Source organism: Aythya ferina, assembly GCF_964211825.1.
Source record: "Aythya ferina genome assembly, chromosome: 39".
In the NCBI taxonomy this organism is placed as follows: Eukaryota; Metazoa; Chordata; class Aves; order Anseriformes; family Anatidae; genus Aythya; species Aythya ferina.
The window spans coordinates 278083-289555 of NC_140336.1; the positions used below are offsets into that span (position 1 = coordinate 278083).

The 11473-nt window shown below is 68.3% G+C and overlaps 2 protein-coding genes across 2 annotated transcripts; one reads left to right on the forward strand and one right to left on the reverse strand.

Annotated features, from left to right (window-relative positions):
- Positions 1 to 1780: 1780 nt before the first annotated feature.
- Positions 1781 to 5399, forward strand: LYPD3 (LY6/PLAUR domain containing 3; the record flags this gene model as incomplete). The annotated part of the gene is made up of 5 exons (XM_084502404.1): positions 1781 to 1898; positions 2319 to 2492; positions 2896 to 3039; positions 4271 to 5084; positions 5384 to 5399. 5 exons carry the CDS (start codon positions 1781 to 1783, stop codon positions 5397 to 5399), a joined length of 1266 nt encoding a protein of 421 aa, XP_084358530.1.
- LOC311426224 (pleckstrin homology-like domain family B member 3) lies at positions 5305 to 11352 on the reverse strand. The gene is made up of 12 exons (XM_084502422.1): positions 10884 to 11352; positions 10013 to 10072; positions 9644 to 9688; positions 9257 to 9355; positions 8791 to 8886; positions 8277 to 8376; positions 7955 to 8006; positions 7773 to 7851; positions 7396 to 7524; positions 6762 to 6945; positions 6269 to 6354; positions 5305 to 6022 (listed from the first exon to the last, which is right to left on the reverse strand). The coding sequence occupies exons 1-12, from the start codon at positions 10944 to 10946 to the stop codon at positions 5888 to 5890; spliced, it is 1128 nt and encodes a 375-aa protein (XP_084358548.1). The 5' UTR covers positions 10947 to 11352; the 3' UTR covers positions 5305 to 5887.
- Positions 11353 to 11473: the final 121 nt, after the last annotated feature.

Here is an 11473-nt window from a genome sequence, read left to right on the forward strand (position 1 = left end):
GTCCTTATAGGGCTCTATAGGACCAGAAGTCCCTATGGGGCTAGGGGGTCCCTATAGGGCTGTATAGGGCCAGAGGTCCCTATGGGGCTGGGGGGGCTGCTATGGGGCTTATAGGAATCCATAGGGGGGTCCCTATGGGGCTGGGGGGTCCCTATGGGGTTGGGGGGTTCTCTATGGATTTGGGGGCCCCCTATGGGGCTGGGGGGGTCCCTATAGATCTGGGGCCCCCCTATGGTGCTGGGGGGGTCGCTATGGGGCTGGTGCCCCCCCCCCAGCACTGACTTCCCCCCCCACACCCCCCCAGGCCCCTCGGGGGAGCCCTGGCTGGTTCGGGGCTGCGCCTCGGAGCTGTGGTGCGAGACCCCCGTGGGGCTGGGGGGGGGACAGCGGGGGGGCCCCCCCCGGTGCTGCCAGGGCTCCTTCTGCAACCGCCTGCCCGGGGACCCCCCCTCCGCCGCCGCCCCCCCCCAGCGCGGCATCGGCCTCGGCCTCCTCCTCCTCCTCGCCCTCGCCGTGCCCCACGCGTAGGAGGCCCCGGACCCACAAGTGGAGGCCCCGGACCCACAACTGGACCCCCAGACCCACAACTGGAGGCCCCAAACCCACAACTGGGGGCCCAGACTCACAACTGGAGACCCCAGACCCACACTGGAGACCCCAGACCCACAACTGGATCCCCCCCGTTGCTGCTCTCCCCCCGTCCCCCCCTTAATTAGCTTCATTATTTATAATTAATTAAAGGATCTTCATTTGTTACGCCGCCACCTGTGCTGTGGGTCGGGGCACCCGGGTCCCATGTGGGGCAGGGCGGGTCCCCACCCCCCCACCCCCCCCGGGGCTGTGACTCAGTTTTGGGGGTGACTCAGTGGCTCCCCACTTCCGGACTGGGCTGTGGGGCAGAGCTATGGGGCAGGGCTATGGGGCAGGGCTATGGGGCAGGGTTATGGGGCAAGGCTATGGGGCAGGGCGCTAGATCAGGGCTAGCAATGGAATGGGGCAGGCCTATGGGGCAGGCCTATGGGGCGGGGATGCCGTGGGATGTCCGTGGGGCAGGGAGCCCGTGGGGTGCCGTGGGCCGCGCTATGGGGCGGGGAGCCCCGGGGGCCCCCCACCTCTGCCCCACCCTTGAGCGCTGCCATAAATTTGGGGCGGCAGCGCCCCACGGCACGGGCAGGGCCAGGACGGGGCCGGGATGTGGGGCCGGGCATCGGGGGGGGCCCCCCGGCTGCTGCCGCTGCTGCTGCTGCTGCCAGGTATGGGGGGTGACAGGATTTGGGGGGCTGGGGGTGTGGGGCAGGGGCTTGGGGGGCTCTGCTGTGGGGCGGGAGGTGTGGGGCTGGAGGGGGAAGAGGGGCAAGGGGGTGTCAGGGGGATGTGGGGCAGGGGGGTGGTGTCAGGGGGATGTGGGGGGGATGTGGGGCGAGAGGGGTGTCAGGGGGCTGTGGGGTGGGCAGGGGGTGTCAGTGGGATGTGGGGCAGGGGGGTGTCAGGGGGGTGTCAGGGGGCTGGGGACGATGGGGCGGAATCTATGGGGCGGGAGCGGGGTGTGGGGGGCCGCTGTGGGGCTGTCTGTGGGGTAAATCAGGGGCTGGGGGGAGAGGGGGGGTAAATCAGTGGGGCTGGGGCTGCGGGGTGTCAGTGGGGCGCGCCGTGGGACAGGCTGGGACAGGTCCCGGGGGACGCCACCCCGCGGGCAGGGTGGGGCCGGTGACACCCCACGGGTGTGGGGGCGCGGCGTGGGGCAGGGCCGGGACCCACGCGTGTGGGGCCGGCAGGCGCCATGGGGCTGCAGTGCCTGAGCTGTGGGGGGGACGCCGGGGGCTGCCGCGAGGCCACCAACGTCACCTGCGACGCCGAGAGCAACGTCTGCGCCGAGGGGCTGGCGGCCGTCACCTGGAGTGAGTCATGGGGGGGGCTGGGGGGGCGCCTTGGGGGTCCTGGGGTGGGTGTTGGGGTCCCTGGGTGGGTTATGGGGGTCCTTGGGTGGGTTATTGGGGTCCCAAGTTGGGTATTGGGTTCGCTGGGTGGGTTATAGGGGTCCCAGGATGGGTATTGGGGGTCCCAATATGGGTATTGGGGTCCCTGGGGAGGTTATGGGGGTCCTGGGTTGGGTTTTGGGGTCCCTGGGTGGGTTATGGGGGTCCCTGGGGAGGTTTGGGGGGTCCCTGGGAGACTTTTGGGGCCCCTCCATGGCCATTATTGGGGTCCTGTGGTGGGTGGGTGTCTATATGGGGAGGGGGTGTTGGGTCACTTTTTTTTGGGGGGGGGGGGGAGTCACAGCAGTCACGTGACCCCTCCCCCCCCCCCCCCATAACCAGGCCATGGCCGTTTCGCCCTGGGGGCTCGGGGCTGCGGCCGGGGCCAGGTGGGGGCCAACGACCGGGCCCTGGAGCTCTTCGGCCTCGTGGTCTTCGCCCAGCGCCGCCAGTGCGGGGAGGGGGGCTGCAACCGGCAGCTGCCCCTGGGGGGGGACGGGGCCCTGCCCCTACCCGGTAAGGGGCTGGGGGGGCATCCTGGGGGGCATCGGAGGGGTTGGGGAGGGGGTTAGGGGGCATTTGGGGGGGCGTTGGGGGGGCTGGGGGGCATTTGGGGGGCATTTGGGGGGGTCTGGGGGGCATTTGGGGGGGCTGGGGGGCATTGGAGAGGGCCTGGGGGGCATTGGGAGGGGTCTGGGGGGGTCTGGGGGCATTGGGAGAGTCTGGGGGGGCATTGGAGGGGTCTGGGGGCACTTTGGGGGTCTTGGGGTGGTCTGGGGTCTTCTGGGAGGCAACCGAGGGCAACTGGGGGGCTCTGGGGTGCATGTGTGGGGGCTTTGGGGGCCCTTTGGGTGGGTTGGGGGGTCCCTGGGGGGTGGTCCCTGACCCCCCCCCCCCCCCCCCGCACCCCGCCTGGCAGGCAATGAGAGCGCGCGGGTGCCCAACGGGGTCTGGTGCTACGGGTGCCCCCCCGAGGGGCCGTGCCCCCCCGACAACAGCAGCGTGGTGCAGTGCTACGACGACCTGCGGGGCTGTTTCCATGGCAACGTCACCCTGACGCTGGGTGAGCAACGGGGGGGGCCCTATATTGGGGGGGGGGTCCCATAGTAACCCTATAGGGTCCCCATAGGGACCCCATGGGGGCTCCCCTTTGGGCTGAGCCTGAGGCCTCGTGGTTGCCCCGGGGGGTCTGGGGGTGTCATGGCCGCCGTGGTGGCCCTATAGGGCCTGGGGGTGACCCTATAGAGGGGTAGGGAGGGGGAGGGCCCGGGGAGCCCGGTGGTTGCTGTGGTGGATTTAGGGGGTGGGGGTGCAGCGTGGAGGTTGACTTGGTGGCCCTGGGGGGCCTGGGGGGCACCCTATGGGGCCTAGGGGTCACCTTATGGGGGTCTGGTAGTCCCTATAGTCACCCTATGGGGCCTACTGGTCACCCTACAGGGCCTACTGGTCACCCTACGGGGCCTACTGGCCACCCTACAGGGCCTACTGGTCACCCCACAGGGCCTACTGGTCACCCTACAGGGCCTACTGGCCACCCTACAGGGCCTACTGGTCACCCTGTGGGGCCTACTGGTCACTTTATGGGGCCTAGTGGCTACCACAGTGCCCCTAGTGGCCTAGTGGTCACCCTATAGGGCCCGCCAGCCCCCATGGCCACCCTACAGGGCCTACTGGTCACCCTACAGGGCCTACTGGTCACCCTGTGGGGCCTACTGGTCACCTTATGGGGCCTAGTGGCTACCACAGTGCCCCTAGTGGCCTAGTGGTCACCCTATAGGGCCTGGTAGTCCCCATGGTCACCCTACAGGGCCTGCTGGTCACCCTATGGGTCCCATCATCCCCCGGTCACCCTGTGGGGCCTAGTGGTCACGCTATAGGACACGCCAGTCCCCATGGCCACCCTACAGAGCCTACTGGTCAACCTGTTGGTGCCATCACCCCCCAGTCACCCTGTGGGGCCTGATGGTCACCCTATGGGTCCCATCACCCCACAGTCACCCTATAGGGCCTGGTAGTCCCCATGGCCACCCTACAGGACCTACTGGTCACCCTACAGGGCCTACTGGTCACCCTGTTGGTCCCATCACCCCAGTCATCCTGTGGGGCCTACTGGTCTACCCTATAGGGCCTGCCAGTCCCCATGGCCACCCTACAGGGCCTACTGGTCAACCTGCTGGTCCCATCACCCCTCCAGTCACCCTGTGGGGCCTGGTGGTCACCCCATGGGTCCCATCACCCTACAATCACCCTGTGGGGCCCGCCACCCCCCCGCTGACACCCATGGGTGCCCGCAGGCTCGGTGTCGCTGTGGCGCGAGGTGCGGGGCTGCGTGCGGGACGAGAGCTGCACCCAGGCGGCGCGGGGCGACGGCGGCGCCGTGGCGCTGCGCGGCTCCTGCTGCTCCGGCAACCTCTGCAACCGCCACCTGGCCAACAAGACCTTCTTCGCCCCCGACCTGCCCCGCCTCGAGCTGCTGCCCCACGGCCACGCGCTCACCCCCGCGCCCCACGCCACCAAGGGGGCCGACGCCGACGCCAAGGGGGCCAACGATGACGCCAAGAAGGCCGATGATGGCGCCAAGAAGGCCGACGATGACGCCAAGATGGCCGCCAGCGCCCGCGCAACCAACGGCAGCGCCGAGGAGGCCAAAGGGCGCCCCGGTGGAGCCGCCTCCCGGTCCCACGGGGCCGCCGTGTTGGCCAACGGGACGGCCGTGTTGGCCACCAAGGTCAACGGGACGGCCGGCAAGGCCAACGGGGCCACCACCCAGGCCAACATGGCCGCCGGCCGGGCCACCAAGGCCACCGAGAGCAAGGGGGCCACCACGGCGGCCAATGGGGCCAACGGCGGCGCCAACAGGGTCAATGCCAGCATCAACTTGGCCAACGTCAACGTCAACGCCGCCAAGGCCAACGGGGCCTCTGTTGACCCCAAGACGGCCGCCGTTGACCCCAAAACCGCTGCTGTTGACCCCAAAACCGCCACCGTTGACCCCAAGGTGGCCGCCGGTGATGCCGGTAGGGCCACCGGGCGCCCCGCTGGCCACTGGGAGCGGAAAACGGGCGTGAAGCTGCCGGTGGATGGCGGCCACGCCATGGGGGGCCCCGGGTGGCTCCTCCCCCTCCTGCTGCTGGCCCTGCTTTGAGGGGGGGACCCCAAAACCCAACCACCACCCCCCCCAGGCAGGGCCATGGGGGGGGAACCCCAAAATTTCTCCCCTCCCTCCCCTCATGGGGCACCCCAAAACCGCCCCCAATAAACGGCTGTGGTGGGACCGGGCCTCGGTGTCTTCTTGCGTCCCCTCCAAGAAAAAAACAACAAAATTGGGTTTTCTCTGAAAAAAAGTCTTTAATAAATACACAGCGCCCCTGCCCCACACTGGGGGGGGATCCCCAAAATCCTTTAAGGCTTCGGGAGGGGTAATTCTGGGGGAAGTTGGTGGCATTTTGGGGTCTCCCGTGGGTTCTCGGTGGGCTTTGGTGGGATTTGGGGTCCCCGGGGGGGTGTTTGGGGTCCCTGTGTGGGTTTGGGGGATCCCTTGGGGGGTTTTGGGTCTCTGTGTGGTTTTGGGGAGGTTTGGGGGCTTCTGGGGGGGCGCCATTGGGGTCTCGGTCCCATTTTTGGGGTGCCCCGGTGGGATCCTGGTGGTCCCAAAGCACTTTTGGGGTTCTGTGCGGGAACTTGGGGTGTTTGGGTCCGGTTTTGGGGTCCCCGAGGCCTCCTGGTGCCCCACTGGGGGGGGGCAACGAGATTTTGGGGTCCCCCATTGGGTCCTGATGGCCCCATTCTTGTGGGGTTTTGTGGTTTGGGGTCGGGTTTTGGGGTCGGGGGTGGGGTATTGAGTTTGGGGGGGTTGGGAGGGGTCTTTTTGGGGTCCGGGGGGGGGGGGTTTGGGGTGGGGGGGGTTGGGGTCAGGGGGGGTCGTCGCCCCGCGCGGCCGTGAGCACGGCGTCCATCCAGATGCGCAGCGCCTCGGCGCTGGGGGCCACCAGGCAGAAGAGGCGGTCGTAGGTCTTGACGCAGAACGTCAGCCGCGGGTTGGGGCTCTGGGGGGGGGCACCCCATAGGGTCACAACCCCCCCAAAACCCCCCCGGCCCCATAGGAACCCCCCCCAGCCCCACAGATCCCACCCCAAACCCCGTAGGTGCCCCCCCAAACCCTACAGGCACCTTCTCCAGATGTTCCCCACAGCCTCCCAGCCCCACAAGTGCCCCCCCCTTGGCCCCATACAGCCCCCCCCCGACCCCATATCACCCCCCCCGACCCCATATCACCCCCCCGGCCCCCCCACCTTGCAGGCCGCCCGCCCGTGGTCGTAGTACACCTCCTCTATGGCCTGGAAGTAGATGACGCCCTTCAGCTTCGTCTCCTCCTTGTCTGGGGGGGCGCAGGGAGATTGGGGTCACCCCATGGGGCCCCCATGTCCCCATTTCCCCTCCCAGTCTCTCCCAGTCCCTCCCAGTCCCTCCCAGTCCCCCCAGTTGCCCCCAGTCCCGAGTACCCTGATGTCCCCATGTCCCCTCCCCAATACCCCAATGTCCCCCCAATGTCCCCATATCGCCCCCAGTTCTTCCCAGTCCCCCCAGTACCCCAATACCCCAATGTCCCCATGTCCCCTTATCCCCCCCAGTACCCCCCAGTCTCCCCAGTCCCCCCCAGTCCCCCCAGTATCCCCCAGTCCCCCCAATACCCCCATGTCCCCATGTCCCCATGTCCCCATGTCCCCCCAACACCCCCATTTTCCCCCCGAGCCCCTCCCAGTCCCTCCCAGTGCTCCCAGTTACCCCCGTAGTAGGCCAGCAGCCGGCGCCGGGGGTCGAGCAGGAACCAGCGGCGCCGCCAGGTCTTGATGCGCCCCCCCATCTTGGTGAGGGGCCCCCGGCACGCGCCCGCCGTCACCCGCACGTCCCCGCACGCCTCCGGACGGTGGCCCCGCGCCCGCAGCGCCCGCGCCAGGTCCACGCATGCCTGGGGAGGGGGCGAAAAATGGGGAGAATCGGGGCGAAATTGGGAAAATCGGCCCTGAAATGGGGGAGATCGGCCCCGAAATGGGGGAGATTGGACCAAAAATGGGGAAAATTGGCCCAAAAAGGGGGGAAATCGACACAAAAATGGGGGAAATAGACCCCAAAACAGGGAAATCACCTAAAAAATGGGGAAAATTGCCCCCCAAATCACCCCGAAATTGGGAAAATTGGCCCCAAAATAGGGGAAAATGAGCCCTGGGAAGGGGACTGGGGGCACTGAAGAGTTACTGGGAGCACTGGGAGCCTTACTGGGAGCACTGGGGTGTTACTGGGAGCACTGAGAGCCGTACTGGGAGCACTGGGAGCAGTACTGGGAGCACTGGGGGGTTACTGGGAGCACTGGGAGCCGTACTGGGAGCACTGGGAGCCGTACTGGGAGCACTGGTCTCACCTCAGGCTCGGGCGGGGCCGGAGCTGGAGCTGGAGGGGGCGTGGCCTGGGCCGGAGTGGGCGTGGTATTGACCGGCGTGGGCGTGGCCTGTGCTGGAGTGGGCGTGGCCTTGGCGGCTCTCCGGGCCTCCTGCAGCGGGAGGGGTGAGGAGGTGCCAAGCCCCGCCCCCTCCAAGCCCCCCCTCCAAGCCCCGCCCCCTCGGGCTGTGTCCCCCTTGGCCCCCCGGTGCGCCCCACAAATGCGTCCCCCCGGCAACCGCTCCCCGCACACTTGGTTCCGCCCTCATTTTGGTTCCCCCCCACCCTTGGGGGCCCCCCCCAGCCCCGTGGACCCCCCCCCCGGTGCCCCCCCCCCATTTTGTCCCCCCCCCGTCCTACCCGTGCCCTCAGCAGCCGCTCGCGCTCCGCCAGCGCCTCCCGCACCCGACGCTGCATCTCGGCCAGGTGGAGGCAGGCGCTGGGGGGGGGGAAATAAATTGGGGGGGGTCAATTTGGGGGGGGTCTGGGGCATTTAGTGGGAGGGGGGGGCATTTAGGGGGGGAGGGGGGGCTGGTTCTCACCTGTAGGACTCGGCATCAAGCCCCCCCGGGGGCAGCTGCAGGGCCAGGATGCCTGGGGGGGGGCACGTCAGCTCCCAAATGCCCCCCCCAGACTGAAAACTGCCCCCCCCCACCCCAAAATACCCCCCCACATCCCAAAATATCCCCCAAACTCAAAATATGCCCCCCTCCGCCCCCAGACCCCCCATAATCCCTCTGGGACCCCCCCCAAAATCACCCAATGCCCCCCCCATCTCCCCCCCCAGGACCCCCCTGTGCCCCCAACACCCCCCCAAAAAATAATTTGACCCCAAATTGCCCCCCCCAGCCCCTCCCCCCTCACCGTGGCCGTGGTGGGAGCGGGGTCGGGGGGCTGGGGGGGGGGCCCCGCGCTCCCCCCGCCGCCGGGGCAGGCTGCTGGCCCGCTGCAGGCCAAAGGCGCCCTGGGGGGGGGCAAAATTTGGGGGGGGGGATTTAAGGGGGGTTATGAGGGTTTTGGGGGGGGTACATGGGGTAATTTGGGGAGGTCTGGGGGGGGTCTAAGGGGTATTTGAGGGGGGATTGGGGGTTCCAAGGGGAACTGGGGGGGCCTGGGGGGGGTCTTTGGGGTAATTTGGGGGGGTCTGAGGTTATCTGGGGGGGCCTGGGGGGTCTAAGGGAAATTGAAGGGGGCTGGGGGGGGGTCAATGGGGCAATTTGGGGGGGTCTAAGTGTCATTGGGGGGGCTCTGGGGGGGTCTATGGGGAATCTGGGGGTCCTGGGGGAGTCAAGGGGAATTGGGGGGGTCTGGGGGGGTCTTTGGGGTGATTTGGGGGGGGTCTGGGGGGTTTTTGGGGTGCCCGGGGGGGGGTCCCCACCTGGACGGAGCTGCGCAGGGCGAGCACGCAGGGGGGGTCGCGCTGGTGGGGGCTGAGCAGGATCAGGCTCCGGTCGGTGCGGTGCGTGAACATCAGCTGGGGGGGGCCGGGGGGGGCCGGGGGGGGGTGAGAGCCCCCCAAAGCCCCCCCCAAAAAAGCGACACCTCCAAGTCCACCCCCACAAAAAAAAAACACCCCAAAATTCCCCCAAAATCTTCTCCAAAACCCCATCCAAACCCAAATCCCCCCCCCAAAATCCACCCCACTAACCCCAAATCCCCCCCCCAAAAAACCCTAAATCCCCCCAAACCACCCCAAAAATCCCCCAATAAACCCAAATCCCCCCCCCGAAAAAAAAACTAAAAACCCTAAATCCCTCCAAAACCTCCCCAAAATCCCTCCAACCCCCCCCCACCCCAAATCCCCCCACCTTTGCCCTCCCCCCCCCAAATCCTCCCCCCCCCACCTTGGTCAGCTCCTGGCTGCCCCCCCCCGGGGGGGGGTCCCCGCTGCTGCCCCCCCCCCCGCGGCCGCTGGGGGGGGCGGGGGGGGGTGGGGGCGGCTCCTGCGGCATTAAAGTAATTTTTTTTTGGGGGGGGGGCGTTAAGGGGGTGTCCCCAACACCCCCCCCCAAGGCCCCCCCGTCCCATCCGCCCCCCCCAATTCCCCCAGACCCCCCCAAATCCCCCTTTTTTCCCCCCCATCCCCCCCTTGTGCCCCCCCCAACCCCCCCTTTATGCCCCTCCCATGCCCCCCAGACCCCTCCCCAAATCTCTTTTTCCCTCCCAACCCCCCCCCCGATGTCCCCCCCCAAAAAAAATCCCCCCCCCCCCATTTTTCCCCCCCCACCCACCTGGGTCCCTGCGGCCCCCTCCTCCTCCTCCTCCGGGGGGGTCTCCTGGGGGGGGGGGGGCACAAAATGAGTGGGGGGAGGGGTGCTGGGATCCCCCCCCCCAAAAAAAAATAAAAAAAAAAAATAAAAAAATTAAAATTCCCCCCCCGGGCAGGGCGGGCCCCCCCCCTCCCCCCCCCCCCCGCCCCTCCCCAACCCAACCGGTCCGGCCAGGAGGGGGGGGGGGAGGGGAAGGGAGGGGGAGGGGCGGGGATTTGGGGAGGGGGGGAGGGGAACCCCGGGGGGGGGTCCTGGGGGTTTTGGGGGGGTCCGGGGGGTTTTTTTGGGGGGGTTTTGGGGTTTTTTTTTTGGGGGGGGGGGGGGTCCTACCTGCAGGCTCAGCCCCTGCACCCGCAGCTGCAGCGCGGCCACGGCTGGGGGGGGCTCGGGCTGGGGGGGGGGGGACACACCAGTGCTCCCAGTTAGGCCCAGTTGCTCCCAGTTAGGCCCAGTTGCCCCCCACAGGAAGCCCCAGCGCCCCCCCGCTGCCCCCTCCCAGTATATCCCAGTGCCTCCCAGTGCCCCCCCACCCAGTTGTGCCGTGCTCCCCGGCAGCCCCTTCAGCCCCCCCCCCCCCCCAGTGCCTCCCAGTTTGACCCAGTTTGGCCCAGTGCCCCCCCCCCCGTTCCTCCCAGTCTCTCCCCAGTGTCTCCCAGTCCTTTCCCAGTGTCCCCCAGTGCCTCCCCCGGTTTGTTCCAGTTTGTTCCAGTGCCTCTCAGTCCCTTCCTAGAGCCTTCCAGTGCCTCCCAGTCCCATCCCAGTGCCCCCCAGTGCCCCCCCAGTGCCTCCCACTACCCCCCAGTACCCCCCCAGTGCCCCCCCCACTCTGTCCCAATTCATTCCACTGCCTCCCCATTACTCCCAGTGCCTCCCAGTCCCTTCTCAGTGTCTCCCAGTCCCCCTCAGTCTGTCCCAGTTCATTCCAGTGCCCCCCCCATTACTCCCAATGCCTCCAGTGCCCCCCCAGTGCCTCCCAGTTCCCCCGCAGGTCCATCCCAGTGCCTCCCAGTACCCCTCCAGCCCAATCCAGTTTGTCCCAGTGCCACCCCAGTCTGTCCCAGTGCCTCCCAGTGCCCCCCCAGTATATCCCATTGCCCCCCCAGCCCATCCCATTTTATCCCAGTGCCCCCCCAGTCCATCCCAGTGCCTCCCAGTGCCCCCCCAGTATACCCCAGTCCGTCCCAGTGCCCCCCCCTCTCACCCCGCCGCTCTCCTCCCCCCCCCCGGGGGGGGCTGGGGTCTCCCCCTCGCCGCGCTGCACCATGGGGAGGGGCCGGGGTCAGGGGTCAGGGGTCAGAGGTCAGGGGTCAGGGGCTGCACCCCCGGCACCCGGCGGCTCCGCTCGGCTCGGACCGGGGAGGGGAGGGCGGGGCAGGACCGAGGGGGCGGGGCCTGATGACGTCAGCACCCACGCGGCCACGCCCTGGGGAGCGCCGACGCCCCCGCGGCAGTGGGCGGGGTTTTCCCGTGGGAACACCACGCCCCTTCCCAGGCCTCGCCCATCAAATCACCAGACCACGCCCCCTAGCTCTGGCTAGCCCCTACAGACCACGCCCCTTGCATCCAGACCACGCCCCCTTCATTCAGGCCACACCCACTCCCTTCTAGACCACTCCCTGTCACTCCAGGCCATGCCCCCTCCCATTAGGCCACGCCCCCGACGCACAGACCACGCCCCCTTCAATCTAGGCCACGCCCCCATCCAGCTTTCCTCACCCCCGCCTCTTCAGGCCCCGCCCATAACTCTCGAGGCCCCGCCCCCTCCCTCCAGGCCCCGCCCCCCAGAAGCCA

Coding starts and splice junctions, on each gene's coding strand:
- LOC311426224 (XM_084502422.1), bottom strand. CDS start 10,946: ATGGTGCAGCGCGGCGAGGGGGAGACCCCAGCCCCCCCCGGGGGGGGG. Junction 10,073..10,883: donor GGGGGGAGGAGAGCGGCGGG/GTGAGAGGGGGG, acceptor CCCCCCCCCCAG/CCCGAGCCCCCCCCAGCCGT. Junction 8,007..8,276: donor CCGCTCCCACCACGGCCACG/GTGAGGGGGGAG, acceptor GCCCCCCCCCAG/GCATCCTGGCCCTGCAGCTG.